This window comes from Ahaetulla prasina, chromosome 1 (genome assembly GCF_028640845.1).
Source record: "Ahaetulla prasina isolate Xishuangbanna chromosome 1, ASM2864084v1, whole genome shotgun sequence".
In the NCBI taxonomy this organism is placed as follows: Eukaryota; Metazoa; Chordata; class Lepidosauria; order Squamata; family Colubridae; genus Ahaetulla; species Ahaetulla prasina.
The window spans coordinates 227,796,855-227,818,286 of NC_080539.1; the positions used below are offsets into that span (position 1 = coordinate 227,796,855).

At 37.4% G+C, this 21,432-nt stretch overlaps 1 protein-coding gene across 1 annotated transcript in view; it reads right to left on the minus strand.

The window, feature by feature from the left end:
- The window catches only part of GALNT13 (polypeptide N-acetylgalactosaminyltransferase 13), a 248,906-nt gene that overhangs the window by 70,719 nt on the left and 156,755 nt on the right, over positions 1-21,432 (minus strand). Inside the window, 1 exon segment of the mRNA XM_058192641.1 lies at positions 10,719-10,899. Within this exon segment, the coding sequence (XP_058048624.1) occupies positions 10,719-10,899 (181 nt within the window).

A 21,432-nucleotide genomic window follows, 5' to 3' on the forward strand; every position in this document is an offset into this window, starting at 1 on the left:
GTTAAAGTAGATGGACTCAGTTACAGCAGCTGTAACACACTGCTCAGGTTGATAACATTCTCCTTCAGAAAACCTATGTGGTTGCTAAGAATCAGTGATAACTTGATGACAGAATAATAATAAAAAAGTAACAACCTTTTTTTGTTTGTTTGTTTACATTTATACCCCGCCCTTCTCCGAAGACTCAGGGCGGCTTACAATGTATAAGGCAATAGTCTCATTCTATTTGTATATTTTTTACAAAGTCAACTTATTGCCCCCCCAACAATCTGGGTCCTCATTTTACCTACCTTATAAAGGGTGGAAGGCTGAGTCAACCTTGGGCCGGGCTCGAACCTGCAGTAATTGCAGGCTTTGTGTTCTAATAACAGGCTTCTCTATTGCCTGAGCTATCCCGGCCCCATCCCAGAATAGAGCCTCATCCCAGAATAGCTGCATCTCCTCCACAGCACCCAGCTGTAACAGACAAGCAGAACTGGTAGACAGCGGGGCCCCCAAACCCAATCCACGATGTATGAGAGGCATGCACAGACGATATACACTTTGTAAATCACCATTACTGTGGAACCGTGGGCGGTTACAAAATTTTACTACTAACAGAGATACAAAAGTGGGCGGTAGGTATAAAAGGTTGACTACCCCTGATGTAACCTTGAAACCTGGCTGTAGTTTCCCTTTCCTTCTCCTTACACCCTGTCTGAGTTTCTTCCTAATATTCTTTGTTTACCAGGTTCAAAACTTGTTTATATGTATGTTGCTGAAACTGTGTCTGCAGAGTCTCTCCAAGGTTATCTCATGCTCTCTACAGAACGATGCAGTTCAAATTTCCAGTGCTGAATCTCTAAAATTTCATCAGTAATTTAATGCATTAAATGAGAAACAGGAAAGATTTCTACTTATTTACATAGCATGTCATTAGCCATTAGGCAACTCTGCTCTCCTTATCTTTCCCTGCCATTCCATCTGCAGGAAGGTAAACAAGAATTATCACTGAAGTCTACTGAAGTCTTCCTCCCTGACCATTGCCACCGATAGCCTGGGGGTTTGTGTGAAAACAGTAGAAGGAAGACAGCAAGAATCCCAGAACTCCATTCAGCTAGACTTTCCTCCCTCCCTAGCTATGGCCAACAAACACTTTGTAGGAAGGAGCTACAAATTCGTTTCACCAACATTTTTTCTTTTTGCATTTTTATTTACAATTCTTTCTATTCATTGCCCTCTGTTCTGGGATGGTTGTTTTGCAGCATTTGAATATCCGCAATGAACAAATAGGCCTTTTAATAGTGATTTGATTTTGCTCCAGGCAACTTCATCTTAATAAATATGTTTGTCACATTAATACATTCCATTAATACCAGAAAATCATAAAATTAAACTCCACAGCAGAAAATACTGGTCTTATACTTGACTCATAGAAAACATGTTATCTGATCAAATTTTATGAAGATTTTTTTAAAATTGTAGAAGATGTAAGCCAGTGGTAGTCAACCTGGTCCCTACCGCCCACTAGTGGCGTTACAGCTTCATGGTGGGCGGTATGGGTTTTGTCCGATACTGAAGCACTTTCCTTTTTTTTAACTTAATTGACTTTTAAAATTTCATAGCATGATTTAACAACATTTTCATTAGGTTTTCATAAAATTCCCATGACAATTTAAATTTCTGAAAATATACTATTTGTATCACCCGCACATAAGTTTAGTTCACGTTATGTAAGTGAAACTAAATGGGGCTATAGTGCGACCACAAACAAAAGAGCCTCATCCCAGAATAGCTTGCGCATCTCCCTCCACAGCACCCAGCTGTAACAGAAAAGCAGAACTGGTAGCCAGCCCCCCCAACCCAATCCACGATGTATGAGAGGCATGCACAGACGAGATACACTTTGTAAATCACCATTACTGTGGAACCGTGGCGGTTACAAAATTTTGGACTCAATTCTGGTCATAAGTGTGAAAACAGTCATAAGTCAAGGACTACCTGTAGATTAAGTCACTGTCTTTGGTGCCATTGTAATTTTGAATGGTCACTAAACAAACTGTTGTTAAGTCAATCTGCCTTCCCCATTGACTTTGCTTGTCAGAAGGTCGCAAAAGATGATAACTGCAGGAATGACAAATTGGCAAATGGACCAACATCTTGAAATTGCTCTCTGGACAAAGAGAGGACTCAGGACTGCTCATGTGCACACCAGATAGTACTTCCTTGTGAAGAGATCATAGGACAAATGATTTCCAGTGCATTAAAGCTCTGTAAGCCTAGAGAATCATTATCTATACTGGATCATACTAGATCGTATAGACTATACTGATATGTTATCCTGGATATACAAATGAAACTGGTGATGTCTTAATGATCATACTTGGCCAAGAAAGAATGTGCTATGCTATGCTATGCTATGCTATGCTATGCTATGCTATGCCATGCCATGCCATGCCATGCCATGCCATGCCATGCCATGCCATGCCATGCCATGCATAGTTCCAAGCCTTCAAAATGACACTGGATTTGCATACTTCCTTTTCCTAATCTTAATCACTTTTAGAAATTGCTTGTGTGCTTTTTGAATATTAAGAACCTGGAAGTTTCATTACATCATATGAATCTCCTTCAATACTTGTTGAAAAAAAGTTCTATACAAGTTAAAAGACTTTAAAATTTCTTTTGGAATAAACATCAAAAGAGTGATGAAAATGTTGATTTTGGAAAGTTACAAATGGATAAAGGAGTCAACATTGGAAATAAAATTATTTTAGGATCTTTCCTGTGGAAAAATGTAATTGTTTGGGAGAAAACATTAACATTTTGATATTTAGTATAAGAAATTTTCCCATAGGAAAATACTGTTTATCAGGAAAAAATATATGATAAGAAGGATCTTTGATGGTTGAATTCTAGAGGTAACTAGAAAGAATTAAACATTATAATTAAAGGAGAAAAGAGCCATTAATACCATATGAAGTAAATTATTCTAACTTGGGACAATTTTAAGGATATTCAGAACCAAAGTATTCAGAAGTTACTTTTAAGATTGTCTATTTTTAGCAGACTGAGGCAGATTCAAATCTGGAGTTAAAAATTATAAATTACCGTATATACTCGAATATAAGCCGATCCGAAAGAGCAGCCGAGGTCCCATTTTACCCAAAAACTGGGGTAAACTGGGGACTCAGTATAAGCCGAGGGTGGGAAATGAGGCAGCTACCGGTCGGGAAACCCTCCTCCTCAGCCGAGAAGGCTGGTGGCCCCGCCCGCCTCTCACTGCACCGGCAGGGCTTCCCGCTAATGCAAAAGCCCGCCATCCGTATAATGTGAAAAAGAAGAAAAAAAAATCGAGTATAAATATATATCGAGTATAAGAGGGACGCCAGCACAAAAACGTGCTGAAAAACTCGGCTTATACTCGAGTATATACGGTACATGAATGATATAGATAACTACACCTGAAACCGACTGACGTCTTAATTAAGAATGATATATATATATAAATAATACATCAGAATAGTGACTTGGGTATCTTTTTCATTTTGTATTTGCAAAAGAAATGTGTTAAAGTTTTGTAGAAACTTGTAAGGCATGCCAAAGAAAAAATGGAAAGAAATTCAAGCCCTGGGACTCTATATTTGCAAAGTGTTATGAAGATATTTTAATTGCTGGGAAAGGAAGACTTTGATCATTTCTGCCAAACAGATGAAAGGTTATCCTTTCTAACACAATATTTTATGTTCTGTGATTAAGAAATGTGACCAACTATTTGAATAGACCCACAGAAACATTTACAATCACATATATCTCATTAAATCACTGTAGCTCATGTGAAACACAAGAGTAAATATTTTCAAGTGTGCATTCTATCCATTTTGCAACTTTTTGAATCCTAGACCTAGTAAATGTAACTTAAAACATATCAATTTAAAAAAAAAACATAGTGAGAAATATTAATTACAATCCAAAATGTTTAAATGTTCATATTAACATAAGCGTTCTTGGGTTCTTTAGCTGTATAGTTTTTTTTGTTTTATTGCTGTGTGAACTGCAAGTTTGCCTTATATGGAATAGACTCAACCTATTAAATGGGAAGTTGATTACCTTAAGAATTCTATAATGCCAAGAGCTAAAAAACTCTGATTCAGGCACAATTGATTGCAGTGTTTCTTACTGAACCAGTTTTACCCAAAACCAATGCCTAATAAGGCATTACAGTCATTCCTTTTCTCTTTCCTTACAAAGGAAGCTGCTATTACCAAAAAAAAACAACACCTGCATAAATGTAACTAATGCATTACTCAAGTTATGGAATCTCTTGACTTGGGTATTCACCAAAATTGAATCTTTGAATCGGATTTCTACAAATATTTTCTACCTATTTCAATGATACATTGAAATAGTTCTCTATCTTGGGTGCCTGTTCCTTTTTAACATTTCCATAAATACTGTTAATATTCAGCACATGGTCTAGAATTTAATAAATTCAGCTTCTTCCATCTAATCTCTAAAGGCTCACATCTGGAAAATATGTGATCCAGGGTCTTTCCTAATCAAAGCTCATCTGTCCCTCCTACACAATTACCACCTTTTTCTAAAAGAAATTTTTGGAGGATTTCAAATGCAAAAAAAAAAAAAAAAAGTGGTCAAAAGGAACAAAGGACAGCAAAAGAACATCAAGAAGCCTTTTACTTCCTTGATACAATTAGTAACAGTCATGGTTGCTTTGAAATAAAGAAAATGTCAAAGCGTCTGGTTAATCATCTTACACACTAGAGTAAGTCAGTCACTGGGGAAAACATGCATTTGATGATGTGTTCCTAGGGCTGCACAAAGCATTTCAAAGATCTGAATCATAAAAAAATATGTGTGAATGTGGCACCTTTTTAAAGCAGTAAGGCAGCTTCTTCCTTTGTAAGGCATGCAAAAGCTGTTCCCGTTATCTGTGTGTTCACAGACATACACAGGTAACACTTCTACTGGAATGGCCAGGAAAGCAGACGCAATGAGGTGTGGTTTTCTGCACCATCACTAATGTCACAGTATAAATGTAGTCTTTAGAAAGGCTCCGCGTTGCGTTTATTAAAGTGTCACTCTAACTCTGTTGAAATCATTCCACGCTAAAGAATTCAGAAGTCCGTTTAGTTATTCTGTATGAGAGCTTTGCGTCACCTGGACGGGGCCAAGTGTATCAGACATTTCTATGCCACAGTCTTTTCAGGGTTTTGACTGAATCACTTATCATGGTGTCAATAAATTCCCCAAATGCTGTCAAAGCACAGTTGAACTTCATTAATCTATGGGCTGTGCTATTTTAATACCTTCCTGCTGCTACAGTGCTTAAGAGTCCAGTAAGGTTAATATCTACTAAGTGATGGTATGCCAATTGCAACAGAATTATAAATGTTCTTCCACACATTATTCCATCCATCACAGTTAATCAAATCAACAGCAAGTACAATAAACAAGAGGGGCAAAACATTCACACTAAGGTAAGCTTTCTTATGATTCTTAAAGGTGCTTTATCCTAAATCACTCCAATGTTTTGATAAATTTGCACTTGTAAGTATAAGTTTCCTATAAATTCCTCCCCAGGCAGCATAACCAACTACAAAAGTAAATATAATTGTGAGTTGCTATTGTAATATTAGCAGAAGATCCATTTGGAAAGATTAAACAAAGGTAAAATTTCATTAAGTGGGATTTTATTTTAATTGAAAAGAAACTGATATAGTCATATGATACACCTACTTTGAAAGATACTGCACAATGTTGCTCGTTTCCAGAAGAATTGCTATTATGCTCCTTGTTCTTTTGTTTTGTTTTCCTTTGGAATGAATATATGAATCTCATGAACTCTAAAAATCTAATGAACTGTGATGTAGCGCGTTTGTCTATCACAGTTGATAGGAGCACAGAAAAAAGTATATTCTTGATAAAGGCTAAAGTGTGAAATTTTAAATTGCATCAAAATAAAAGTATGCTTTCCAACTCAAATGAAGTCGTGGTTCTACTTTGTGATGGTCCAATTCCCTACCTGCATTGTCTCTGTTAATGTTCACTATTATTTTTGGAGACTTCTCAGTGAGGAATAGTGAGTCAGCACATCTCCAAACAAGTGGAGATGACATTGTGGCCATAACAAAAGACTGGCAAGAAGAACTGGCCCCACAGAACTTCTCTGGATAAGGAAAGGACAGGAGATCACCCACTTGTGTTCTAGACAGCTACTCTTTGGTTCTGCAACCCAACAAGACAGACACAGACTTCAGAAAATAATTAGAAATGTAGAAAAAACAATTACTACCAACCTGCCTTCCATTAAGGACCTGTATATTGCACGAGTCAAAAAGAGGGCTGTGAAAATATTTACAGACCCCTCGCATCCTGGACATAAATTGTTTCAACTCTTACCCTCAAAAGCAGCTATAGAGCACTGCACACCAAGACAACTGGACACAAGAACAGTCTTTTTCCGAACGCACTTATTCTGCTAAACAAATAATTCCCTCAACACTGTCAAACTATTCACTGAGGCTGCATTACTAGTACTATTAGTCTTCTCATCGTTCCTATCACGCATCTCCTCTCACTTGTGACTAAATGACTGTAACTTTGTTGCTTGTATCCTTACAATTTATATTGATATTGTTTCCTGGTTGCTTATTTGTACCCTATGACTATCATTAAGTGTTGTACCTTATGATCCTTGAGAATGTATCTTGTCTTTTATGTACACTGAGAGAGCATATGCACTGAAGACAAATTCCTTGTGTGTCCAATCACACTTGGCCAATAAAGAATTCTATTCTATTTTATTCACTTTGCAGGACAGCAGTTTCCATGGGCTTGAGCACTGGGAGATGAAGAAAAGCAATTACTATCCCAACTGATAGTTGTTTTAACTAACTAGGTTCACTAACCTACTAATTAACTGATTTAAAACTAAAAGAGATCTTAAAAAAACCAAGTTTGCAAAGCTACCTGGTCAGTTTACCTTGATTCCAGAATAAAGAAAAATTAACTATAAGCTTTAGAATGTAAAGAACTTTTTAAAAGCGGAAAGGGTTATTTAAGACTTCAATTTGAAAAAAGTTACAAATGAGTTAAGGGGCCAAACAATTTGGAGCGGTAGGACTTTTGCTATAAGATTTTGAAAATAATTATATAAATAAATAGCACCTTCATGAGAACTAAAAGTATTTAGTCTACCTTAAGTCATAATAGAAATCTGAGACTTTATCATTTCAGAAAGTAGACATTAGGGACTAAAGACCCTAGGCATAAATGAGAAAAAATAGGTTTTGTTAGCATTGGCACAAAATGACAGAAAGTGGTTTTAACCTTTAACATGACTTTATCCTTTAGAACACGGGTGTCAAACTTGCAGCATTATGTTGCCATCATGTGACGTATTGCGATGTTTTCCCCTTCATGGAGTTTGGGTGGGCGTGGCCTGCACGTGATGCATCCAGCCAGTTTTAACACCCCTGCTTTAGAAGCTTACTAAATGCATGATATTTTTTTAAAGGACACATTCTAACCTTTAACATGACTTTATCCTTTAGAACACGGGTGTCAAACTTGCAGCATTATGTTGCCATCATGTGACGTATTGCGATGTTTTCCCCTTCATGGAGTTTGGGTGGGCGTGGCCTGCACGTGATGCATCCAGCCAGTTTTAACACCCCTGCTTTAGAAGCTTACTAAATGCATGATATTTTTTTAAAGGACACATTCTAACCTTTAACATGACTTTATCCTTTAGAACACGGGTGTCAAACTTGCAGCATTATGTTGCCATCATGTGACGTATTGCGATGTTTTCCCCTTCATGGAGTTTGGGTGGGCGTGGCCTGCACGTGATGCATCCAGCCAGTTTTAACACCCCTGCTTTAGAAGCTTACTAAATGCATGATATTTTTTTAAAGGACACATTCTAACCTTTAACATGACTTTATCCTTTAGAACACGGGTGTCAAACTTGCAGCATTATGTTGCCATCATGTGACGTATTGCGATGTTTTCCCCTTCATGGAGTTTGGGTGGGCGTGGCCTGCACGTGATGCATCCAGCCAGTTTTAACACCCCTGCTTTAGAAGCTTACTAAATGCATGATATTTTTTTAAAGGACACATTCTAACCTTTAACATGACTTTATCCTTTAGAACACGGGTGTCAAACTTGCAGCATTATGTTGCCATCATGTGACGTATTGCGATGTTTTCCCCTTCATGGAGTTTGGGTGGGCGTGGCCTGCACGTGATGCATCCAGCCAGTTTTAACACCCCTGCTTTAGAAGCTTACTAAATGCATGATATTTTTTTAAAGGACACATTCTAACCTTTAACATGACTTTATCCTTTAGAACACGGGTGTCAAACTTGCAGCATTATGTTGCCATCATGTGACGTATTGCGATGTTTTCCCCTTCATGGAGTTTGGGTGGGCGTGGCCTGCACGTGATGCATCCAGCCAGTTTTAACACCCCTGCTTTAGAAGCTTACTAAATGCATGATATTTTTTTAAAGGACACATTCTAACCTTTAACATGACTTTATCCTTTAGAACACGGGTGTCAAACTTGCAGCATTATGTTGCCATCATGTGACGTATTGCGATGTTTTCCCCTTCATGGAGTTTGGGTGGGCGTGGCCTGCACGTGATGCATCCAGCCAGTTTTAACACCCCTGCTTTAGAAGCTTACTAAATGCATGATATTTTTTTAAAGGACACATTCTAACCTTTAACATGACTTTATCCTTTAGAACACGGGTGTCAAACTTGCAGCATTATGTTGCCATCATGTGACGTATTGCGATGTTTTCCCCTTCATGGAGTTTGGGTGGGCGTGGCCTGCACGTGATGCATCCAGCCAGTTTTAACACCCCTGCTTTAGAAGCTTACTAAATGCATGATATTTTTTTAAAGGACACATTCTAACCTTTAACATGACTTTATCCTTTAGAACACGGGTGTCAAACTTGCAGCATTATGTTGCCATCATGTGACGTATTGCGATGTTTTCCCCTTCATGGAGTTTGGGTGGGCGTGGCCTGCACGTGATGCATCCAGCCAGTTTTAACACCCCTGCTTTAGAAGCTTACTAAATGCATGATATTTTTTTAAAGGACACATTCTAACCTTTAACATGACTTTATCCTTTAGAACACGGGTGTCAAACTTGCAGCATTATGTTGCCATCATGTGACGTATTGCGATGTTTTCCCCTTCATGGAGTTTGGGTGGGCGTGGCCTGCACGTGATGCATCCAGCCAGTTTTAACACCCCTGCTTTAGAAGCTTACTAAATGCATGATATTTTTTTAAAGGACACATTCTAACCTTTAACATGACTTTATCCTTTAGAACACGGGTGTCAAACTTGCAGCATTATGTTGCCATCATGTGACGTATTGCGATGTTTTCCCCCTTCATGGAGTTTGGGTGGGCGTGGCCTGCACGTGATGCATCCAGCCAGTTTTAACACCCCTGCTTTAGAAGCTTACTAAATGCATGATATTTTTAAACGACCCTGATAGGCAACTTACAGAGCAGAACTGGATAGAAAAGTCCCCATTTTCCATGTCTGTTTCCCTATTGCTTAAGGCTATTTGAAGAAAAGGTTTTTATCTTTGGTATTATTATTATTATTATTATTATTACTGCAACTACAAAACCAGAACATCATAATTTTATCACATTCTGTGGAAGGGGTCTTTAGAATAAAAAGGTAGCTTTTGCACACTCCATGATCCCTTCTTTATTACAACTGATCCCTAGATAAACCTGCATAGGAGAACAACCTTCACTGTTTACAGGGCATTCCTATATGTGTTTTCCCAGAGCTAAATGTCAGTGTATTTGAGGGTGTTTATTGAGATATGCATGCATATGATTGCTGCCTAAAAGGATGCAATAGAATCCAAATCAAGCGTGTCAGTCTTGGAAACAAATGATTTAACCTGCTGAAGTTTGTGATAAATTGCTTCCATCACCAGTGGGGCACCTGTGCTTGCTGAGGCTGGTGGGAGCTGATGTTAGTAATATATGGAAGATCACAATTCTCTCATTTCTGCCTTACAATCATGAACCATTTCATTTGAAGAAACAGATTTTTTTTCTTTTATAACAAGCCATCTTTCCTGTAGTGCTCTTTCTTGATGGTTTTATTTGAAACTTGATCCAAATAAGCCCTAAACATTATGTACCTGGAAAATATATGAATATATATGAAACCCAATCACAGAGGCCAAGAGAGAACAGGAAGAACAATGTACTTTCCATCAACTCTCCTACTCTTAAATTTTAAGCCCTGCTGTTTGCCTTTTTTCTTTTTCTTTTGTTTTCTGAAAGCTCAGAGTTAAATATATATTTTGGATATTATGACGTAAACTGATCAGCATGGCATCTTTTTTTCAGTTTTTCCTTATTATAAATTAAATGTTATGGCAATACTATAGAAGACATCGTACTACTTAAATGAATTCCATCATAATCATTTGGATTGATTGTAACTGACCAATAAAAATTAAATCTCTTTACCAATAATGCTGTATGGGATAGACATACATGCATATACACATATACATATACATATACATACATATATATATATACATATATACACACACACACACGTTCCTACAGGTATATGCATATGTATTGTATGTGAATTTGTGTGTATGACCTTGTGTGTATTTCTTACAAAATTATAATGAAATATTTTCTTACCTGGAGATATTATGTAGAAAAAATCTTTAAATTCATCCATCCACACTTCTGCAAGTCTTCTATTATTTTTGTTAATTACATGACCAGTACCACCAGGAAATGTATAAGGAGTAGCTTTTCGAAAAACATGACCAACATGTGAACACGTTACAATCTCCAGGGAGCCTCCACACTGCCATATCTGAAATTTCAAAAAGATATCAAAATCAGCTTCAGTTTCAAGCATCTAATTAAATGTTAGCTGCTGCATTAAACTGGAAGGGCCACAACTGCAGCAATTAGTAAACTAATGTTAGCAATTAGCAAAGCTTTCCAAAGCTATCCATCTGAGTCAGGTATTCTGCAATGCACAGACGTTCAAAGCATCTCTTTTTGATTCATAACCATAACTGTATCTTTGCAAGCTGTTCAAAATAAAAGCATGCACAGTCACACAGGGACAACTTTTGAAACAGTGTCCCTAATCTTGCAAAAGATGCTGCTGCTTTAATGTCTCAAAAAATATATATATTCCATTTTTGGAACACTGAGGTGCCCGCACCAGCTATATAGTTGCCCACAGGAACCAATGGGGACAGCCATAGTGTTATCCATATAATCATCCAGGGACGAACAACAGAAAATGGTATTAAGAATGCCCTACGGATATGAAAACTGGACTCTGAAGAAGCATGATAGGAAGAGTACTGATATTTTAGAACCTTGTTGTTGGAGAGAATGCCTAAGAATACCACTGACAAACTGATGGGTCATTGAACAAATTAATCCAAAGTTCTTAATCGAAACACAAATGACCAGGCTCAAAATTATCCTACCTCAGACACATTATGTGAAGGCTCAACTCTCTGGAGAAAGCTCTAATGTTAGGAAAAGGAAGAGAAGGACCAGCAACATTCAATCAACCAATGGAACAGAAGTTGCCTTCGAAGTTGTGGGAGCTTCGTCACTGGAGACTTTCAAGAAGAGATTGGACTGCCATTTGTCAGAAATGGTATAAGGTCTCTTGGGCGGGAGGGTTGGACTAGATGACCTACAAGGTCCCTTCCAACTCTGTTAATCTGTTAAAGTAGATGGACTCAGTTACAGCAGCTGTAACACACTGCTCAGGTTGATAACATTCTCCTTCAGAAAACCTATGTGGTTGCTAAGAATCAGTGATAACTTGATGACAGAATAATAATAAAAAAGTAACAACCTTTTTTTGTTTGTTTGTTTACATTTATACCCCGCCCTTCTCCGAAGACTCAGGGCGGCTTACAATGTATAAGGCAATAGTCTCATTCTATTTGTATATTTTTTACAAAGTCAACTTATTGCCCCCCCAACAATCTGGGTCCTCATTTTACCTACCTTATAAAGGGTGGAAGGCTGAGTCAACCTTGGGCCGGGCTCGAACCTGCAGTAATTGCAGGCTTTGTGTTCTAATAACAGGCTTCTCTATTGCCTGAGCTATCCCGGCCCCATCCCAGAATAGAGCCTCATCCCAGAATAGCTTGCGCATCTCCCTCCACAGCACCCAGCTGTAACAGACAAGCAGAACTGGTAGCCAGCGGGGGCCCCCCCCAAACCCAATCCACGATGTATGAGAGGCATGCACAGACGACGATACACTTTGTAAATCACCATTACTGTGGAACCGGTGGGCGGTTACAAAATTTTACTACTAACAGAGATACAAAAGTGGGCGGTAGGTATAAAAAGGTTGACTACCCCTGATGTAACCTTGAAACCTGGCTGTAGTTTCCCTTTCCTTCTCCTTACACCCTGTCTGAGTTTCTTCCTAATATTCTTTGTTTACCAGGTTCAAAACTTGTTTATATGTATGTTGCTGAAACTGTGTCTGCAGAGTCTCTCCAAGGTTATCTCTGCGGCTCTCTACAGAACGATGCAGTTCAAATTTCCAGTGCTGAATCTCTAAAATTTCATCAGTAATTTAATGCATTAAATGAGAAACAGGAAAGATTTCTACTTATTTACATAGCATGTCATTAGCCATTAGGCAACTCTGCTCTCCTTATCTTTCCCTGCCATTCCATCTGCAGGAAGGTAAACAAGAATTATCACTGAAGTCTACTGAAGTCTTCCTCCCTGACCATTGCCACCGATAGCCTGGGGGTTTGTGTGAAAACAGTAGAAGGAAGACAGCAAGAATCCCAGAACTCCATTCAGCTAGACTTTCCCTCCCTCCCTAGCTATGGCCAACAAACACTTTGTAGGAAGGAGCTACAAATTCGTTTCACCAACATTTTTTCTTTTTGCATTTTTATTTACAATTCTTTCTATTCATTGCCCTCTGTTCTGGGATGGTTGTTTTGCAGCATTTGAATATCCGCAATGAACAAATAGGCCTTTTAATAGTGATTTGATTTTGCTCCAGGCAACTTCATCTTAATAAATATGTTTGTCACATTAATACATTCCATTAATACCAGAAAATCATAAAATTAAACTCCACAGCAGAAAATACTGGTCTTATACTTGACTCATAGAAAACATGTTATCTGATCAAATTTTATGAAGATTTTTTTAAAAAAAATTGTAGAAGATGTAAGCCAGTGGTAGTCAACCTGGTCCCTACCGCCCACTAGTGGGCGTTACAGCTTTCATGGTGGGCGGTATGGGTTTTGTCCGATACTGAAGCACTTTCCTTTTTTTTTAACTTAATTGACTTTTTAAAAAAATTTCATAGCATGATTTAACAACATTTTCATTAGGTTTTCATAAAATTCCCCATGACAATTTAAATTTCTGAAAATATACTATTTGTATCACCCGCACATAAGTTTAGTTCACGTTATGTAAGTGAAACTAAATGGGGCTATAGTGCGACCACAAACAAAAGAGCCTCATCCCAGAATAGCTTGCGCATCTCCCTCCACAGCACCCAGCTGTAACAGAAAAGCAGAACTGGTAGCCAGCGCCCCCCCCCCCAACCCAATCCACGATGTATGAGAGGCATGCACAGACGACGATACACTTTGTAAATCACCATTACTGTGGAACCGGTGGGCGGTTACAAAATTTTACTACTAACAGAGATACAAAAGTGGGCGGTAGGTATAAAAAGGTTGACTACCCCTGATGTAAGCGAATGGTTTGGGCCATTGTATAATGGTATTTTTGCAATCAAAACAGAACTGGATGGCTTTGCTTGGAATATAATAAGAAACTTTCTCTTCCCCCTGCTCCGTTTTTCCCTTGTTATCAATTATTAAAAATACATCTCATCCAATCTTCCCCCACACAATTTATTAGGCAACGATGATGTTGCCTATTTCTTTCTGGATGATGGCATAAACCTTTACTTCCATCACTAACATGTCCCAGCTTCTTTCACCCAATATCAAGAGATTTTGGCTTGGTCCAACGATGTTCAATTTCAAAACAATTAAAACGAATGAAGCTGGCTTAGAGCAGCTAAAGAAAATGATACCTATAAACTTCAGAAATAGGTGAGGTGAATATATATAAGCTTTCAGTGATGGAGGTTGATGGATGTGGTGCTCAAGAAAGGAAGGATGGTACAAGGCAGCTACTGGATATTCTTCATATTAAGCAATTGATTTGGAAGCAGAGAAGGTGCTTTCAAAGGGATGTCGGCTAATAGGCCTCTCCATAGCTGTGTGATTCCCCTGGAGAATTATATTTGAAATAAGGAGACACTCCAGCTCAAAGCAGCTTGTTGCATCATTAGCATCTCCTTCAAATACATCTTTTCCTATAATTGCATTGCTACTGTAAGGACTGAAGGGGAAAAAAAACCATTCCTTTTTTAAGAAAGTGACAACAAAACAGACATACATGTCCTCCTTTTCTGCTTCAGATCCAAAGCGTGGCATATATCTAATGATAACAATATATAAGAAGGCATGAATAAATCCAACCAAAGAGCTGGTTTCAAAATATGGGTTTTATAGCCGAATTGGGTCAAAACTGGGAGGCAAACAATTTTGGCCATGTTGCTATCATACAAAAGGGCAAGATGGCCAATTCAATTGTACTTATATTTGTACTGAAGGGCAGCATATGTTTAAGGATCTATTTTGAACAAAATGTTTATCTATTAAAGCATTTGACATTCCAACGGAAGACTGCTACAGTTTTAAGAAAAGAGTTGAACATCAAAAGATGATTGGTATTAATGGAAATGTTGCTATAGTAACTGATTGCAGACTTTACTTAATTAGAGTGAAAGCAATTAAACAAAAGTTAATTAGTATACCAAGAGAAGTAGTTGGGTTTGGCCATAATAGTATCAAAACACATTTCCCATTTCACAGACAAAGTACAAGCAACCATGTCAACAGGGAAAGTGAATGGGATTAGTTTTTGGGATACCACAGGAAATTGGGGTGTGTGGAGTTTTTTAGGGTGGGTGAGTTTTTGATCATAGTCTCTCCTATCAGAAGGACTGTATGTAATTCTAAAGTTGTACTCAAAAATCACCAGAAATTGTAATGAATAAACTAGCAGTACTTATATATTCTTATGATTAAAGAATAGGTGTTGGGAAATGGCTAGCACAGCTAATTACCAACAAGATTTTGAGCTGATTGTACTTTTGATATATATCACCTACAATGACATCATTGCAAGCCCTACTTCAGTTCTCTTTCCTGAATATTAAGGAAGAAAGAGTTTTCGGCAGATTAGTTTCAACATGGAAGTTCATCAGAATATGCCTAGTAACTTACACTGTGAGTTACTGGAGATTCATCTATTTATTTGGGACAATTGATTTATTTTATTCTTGGGTTCTCTGCTGTATTATTTCTTGGCTTGGTTTACAGGGTTGCTTGCTAAATTATTTTATCTTACTTATATTTCATTTGCTAGGCAAAGCTGTACTTTGTTATTTTGTCTGATGCCTTATATTTTCCTGTGATTGCTTTGACATTTTCATGACTCGTCTGGAAGAATAAGAAATGTTGGGAGGCGATGCTGGTTTCGGGGCTACTGCTTGAAAAACTACAGCATAATAGCAATATTTCTATATAACAGCAACGATTTTGTTATAATTTATCTGTTAATGAAATTTATGTGGCTGCTTATCTAGCCAAAAAAAATAAAATAAATAAAATAAAAAAAAGAATTCCTTTAAAGCAAATAATCAACTAAAACTACATTGGCACTCAATATAACCACAAAACCAGTGATCTCACACACTCATGCCAGAAAACCCCTGCTAACATCCCGACCCCAAGGCTGGGGGGAATTCATGGCTTATGAAAGACCAATAGAGTGTAGGCTGCCTGTATTACAGGTAGTCCTCGATCATTCATTTAGTGACCATTTGAAGTTGCAACTGCACTGAAAAAAGTGAGTTATGACTTTTTAACACTTATGACCATTGCAACATCCCCATGGTCACCTGATCAACATTCAGATGCTTGGCAACTGGTTCCTATTTATGACAGTTGCAGCGTCCCAAGGTCACGTGATCAGCTTTTGTGACCTTCTGACAAGCAAAGTCAATGGGGAAGCCAGATTTACTTAACAATCGTGTTACTAACTTAACAATGACAGAGATTCACTTAACAACTGTGTCAAGAAAGATCATAAAATGGGACAAAATTCATTTAACAGCTGCCTTGCTTAGCAACAGGAATACTGGGCCTAATTATGGTCGTAGGTTGAGGACTACCTGTATTGTTACTATTATGGACAATATTTTTCTGATTGGTGAGCCTAATTTTCTATAGGTTTAGAACATGCATTTCCAGTAGGGGCACCTGATCACTGCCCTGATACAAAGTAATCCCTCATGGTGGGAATGTCAATCATTTTCAGGATTAGAATAAGGCTGCCTACTAAGTGCAGTTTGTCATTGTTAAAATTAGCTTGAACTGGAAACTGAAAAAAATAGAAGGAATACAGGTAGTCCTTGATTTACGACTACAATTGAGCACAGAATTTAAGTTGCTAAGTAAGAAACTTGTTAAGTGAGTTTCATCCCATTTTATGACCTTTCTTGACACAGTTGTTAAGTGAATCTCTGCACTTGTTACGTTAGTAACATGGTTGTTAAATGAAACTGGCTTCCCCATTGACTTTGCTTGTCAGAAGATCGTAAAAGTGATTACATGATCCTGGGACATTGCAACTGTTATAAATGTGTCAGTTGTCAAGCATCTGAATGTAAACCATGTGACCACTGGGATGCTCAACGGTCATAAGTGTGAAACATGATCATAAGGCATTTTTTCAGTGCCATTGTAACTTCTAATGGTCACTAAACAAACTGTTGTAAGTTAAGGACTGTTTGTCATAGAATATTGGCCAAGAATGTTGTCTTGGATATTAACTGCTTAGGACAGTCTATGGACACTGAGTTATGTGAAATTTGTGCCATATCTGTAATTTCATGCTCCTACCTCTGACAACCCAGTGTCCTTCAGGCTTAACATGAAGACTTTAAAAAAATCTCCCTTGAAGTAAAAATGTTGCATCTCAGAATTTAATTATTGATTTTAAAGAAGATAAACAATCATTAGCACGTTGTTGTTTCTTTTGGTTTGGGAACGGCAGTATGGTTGCACTATGAAAATACTATATGAGACCATTATATAATACAACAGTTACAGCACATAATCATCAAGCAATAAGGAATTATTCCTTTTTCACCCCAGCTGTTGTTGTTTTTTTAAAGAATTCTCACATTTATTCATAGTAATTATATATTTTCTCTCACAGCAGAGGTCCTAATTTCATAAGCACATCAGAAAAACATTTTCCAGAATGATTTATAGTGCAATATTATTTAAGATTTTCCCTGTGCTTTTTCTCTTCCAAAATGTTAGTCTTCAAAAGTAAGCTGACCTTCCAAAATATGAAAATATATTAAAATGCCAAACGCGGAAGCAGAAACAAATAAAAACAAAATTCCAAAGTGACCATTCATTTTAAGCCACACCAAAGCCAAACGGTTAGTAAAATACATTTGCAACATTTCCATTCCAGTTCCCTCAAGGCTTTATACTTCCACCTCTGATGCAAAGTCAATCAATCTGTATTGCAGGGATTCATCATGACTGTGGCATGCTGCTCCTGACTCCCTGCAAGAGATAGCTCAATGTCAACTAGTAGAAGAAAAAGCTGTTGTTGTTTTTTCCTGGAAGGCCAGCTCTCAAATTCATCCCAAAAGATTTCCACATTTACAGAAATGGCCATAAAAGCATTAGTTCATGTCTCAGCTAAATATCTGTGTATTCTTTCATGCTCAAATGTGCTTTAATCCTGGGAAGTTTTTTGTTTTTTTAAAAAAAACCAAAACAGTTGGATTTCCAAAGAGATTCAATTCTCCACTACAGGTAGTCCTCGAATTACAACAGTTCACTTAGTGATGGTTCAAAGTTACAACGGCACTGAAAAAAGTGACTTTTGACCATTTTTCACACTTACGACCGTTGCAGCATCCCCATGGTCATCTGGTTTACATTCGGATGCTTGACACCTGGCTCGTATTTATGACAGTTGTAGTGTCCCAGGATCGTATGATCACTTTTTGCGACCTTCTGACAAGCAAAGTCAATGGGGAAGTTATATTCGCTTAACAACTCTGCTATTAATTTGACAACTGCAGTAATTCACTTAACAAATGTGGCAAGAAAAGTCGTAAAACGGGGCAAAACTCACTTAACAAATGTTTCACTTAGCAACATAAATTTTGGGCTCCATTGTGGTTATTAAGTCGAGGGACTACCTGAACTCCCAAAATAAAATAAACGTAACCATTTCTGCTTTGGTTTTAATGTTTTTAAAGTTTTAAAAAAATTACTTCACGCCTGTAGTAAAAGACCTGCATTATATGTTGCAGTTCATTCTTCATCATATTTGCCTTTACAGGTAATCCTCATTTGTGACTACTTTGTTTAGTGACCATTCATAGTTACAATGATGATAAATAGTAACTTTGCAACCGATCCTCATATTTACAACTTTCTCAGGTCTGTAAAACACAGGAAAAGCGAAGAAAGATCATTAAGTACAATCATGGTTTTATGACTTAGGAAGTATTTTACTTAACCACAAATCTGCCAGTCCCAATTACAGTCGCCAAACAAGGACTCTTTGTAATGTTCTATGTAACGTATGTGATATTTATGATAGGTTCAGCTTCTATAACTTCCCCACAATACACCATTCCCAAAAGATAGTAATATTGTGATTGAAATACGCTGAGAATAATCCAACCCTGAAGAAGCAGAAATGGCTTCCAGCTTGAAAGTCAGTTTTAGTGGTTTGATCTAACTGCATTCCCGTTGCCAAGAAAGAAACTTTCAAATATTATAGCTGGTATATGAACCGCTACAACACTGAAATGCATCTTGTCAGTCACAGTTGGGCTGATGGAATACTGTATATAATAAAAACAGTTTTTTGCTTCATTTTTTTGCAGATGTCTTAAGATGTATAATGCTCTGGAAGATAAACTCGGTTTCTTTTTATTCCTAGTTTCTGACACTAAGCTTCTAAAATCAGCACTTTGCTTCCCTGGGTCTTCATCAATGCTGCTTATTCTCAGTATCATTTTTTCCCCACAGAACTGTCTACATAATGTGTGCTTTTTTGATCTGAGCCTTTCATTCCATTATTATTTTTCTTAAAGAGCAGATACGCAGAGAAAGGTGGGAGGGAAGCAGGCTCCCTCTCTAGGCAATTTATTACTTAAGATTTCTTAGGCAATAAGAGCCCAGCAAGGTTGCAGATCTTCTAGACTATTAATGGCTCACTTGGTAACAGTTTCTCAAAGCAAAAAGCAAAAGCGATAAGCTGAGGTATGCAGTTGGTATCATTTATCCCACAAACCATGTACTTACAGTGCCACTGGCTTTTTCAGTTTGCTCGCTCTTTTCTCCCCCAAATTAAGACTATAAATATCTATAGAGTTTCAACTTCTAAAAATATTTCAATTTGCTCTTGCAAATTATACTAAAATTACAATACTCTAATGCTTAAAATGGTATTTGGAGTATATCTACATCTCCCTATTTCCTAAATTCTCCTGAATATAAGCCGGAAGCAATATGCCTTGATATATATATATATTTTAAAAATGTTAGGCATTCATTAGAAGCTCTAGTATGGCTAACCAAGCATAGGACATTTCCAGATGAAGATGACTAAAATTAAAAATGTAAATAAGAAAATGCCTACCTCTTCCTATCATCCCTATCATCTTCTCTCTTTATACTGAGACTTGGGAATGGGTCAAGGTTCAAATTCATCCTCAACCCACTGGATGGACTAATTGCTCTCTCACAGCTCAACCTATTTTTAAGTTTTTAAACCTAAAAATTTTAAAGGATTTTTTGTTGTAGATCAAAATCGGAGGAAGGATTAGTACACATGGCTCCTTGAGTTTCTGGAGGAGGGGTAAGATATACATCAGACATATACATATTAACAATAAACACTGCAGTGAGCTCAGATGTTATGGAAAATACAGGTAGTCCTCAATTTACAACTACCATTGAGCCCAAAATTTATTTTGCTGTTTTGCCCCATTTTACAACTTTTCTTGCTACATTTGTTAAGTGAATCACTGCGATTCTTAAATTAGTAACACGGTTGTTAAGTGACTTTGGCTTCCCCATTGACTTTGCTTGTGCAAAAAAAAAAAAGAAAAAAGAAAAAAAAAGGATCACATGAGTCCAGGACACTGCAAGTATCATAAATGTGAGTTAATTGTCAAGCATCTGAATGTAAATCTCGTGACCATGGGTATGCTGCAATGGTCATAAGTGTGAAAAACAGTCATAAGTCCTGTCTTTGGTGCCATTGTAATTTTGAATTGTCACTAAATAAACTGTTGTAAGTCAAGGATTACCTGTATACAACCCCTAAAAGGGATTTTGACTTCCATGTGAATGATAAAGCAGAGATTTACTACAATCTTCTGTACAGAGTTTTTAAAAAAATGTCTGATATGAATATTAGATTAGTAAGGATATAATAAGGCGGACTTAAGACTCAAGACACTTCAGCTACTGGAAATGGAAAGCTCAGTTGTCTTCTTTTGTGTGATTTGGGCAGTCGTTAAGCAATTTACTTTACATGCCTTCATGAAGAAATATGATTGTGATTTGATTCAAAGCTGTGCCATGCTAAATTACCTCTGGAGTCTTTTGATGCTAGTCTTGCCAGTTCTATCATGTAACAGGTGCAGTTTAGTAAAAAAAGACAGACTTTTTTTTTTTACCTCAGATAATCATTAAAGGGAAGAAGGGAAGTCAAATGGGGGGAAAAATCCAAGTGTGTTCAATTCTTTAAAAATTGAATAATGGTGTAGCTAAAGCAATCCAAAATATATTTTTTTAAAATACAGAGCAATAGCTTGTATCTCACAATAATATTCTGCAGGGTCATACTGTCAAGCACTTAAATCACAAAATAATAGAATTTTTACATCAATATTATATGCATGTTACATGTATAAAACATAAGTTTGTAAGAAGATGCCTCAGTCAAAATTCTATCTACTACAGCTTCCTGTTCCTCCAGTAGCAACCTGAAATCTCTTGAGAAGGCCAAAATTAGGATACGTGCCAGTGGTGAAATCCAAATTTTTTTACTACCGGTTCTGTGGACGTGGCTTGGTGGGCATGGCAGGGGAAGGATACTGCAAAATCTCCATTCCCACCCCATTCTGGGGCCAGACAGAGGTGGTATTTGAACTACTCAAAATTTCCACTACCGGTTCTTCAGAACCTGC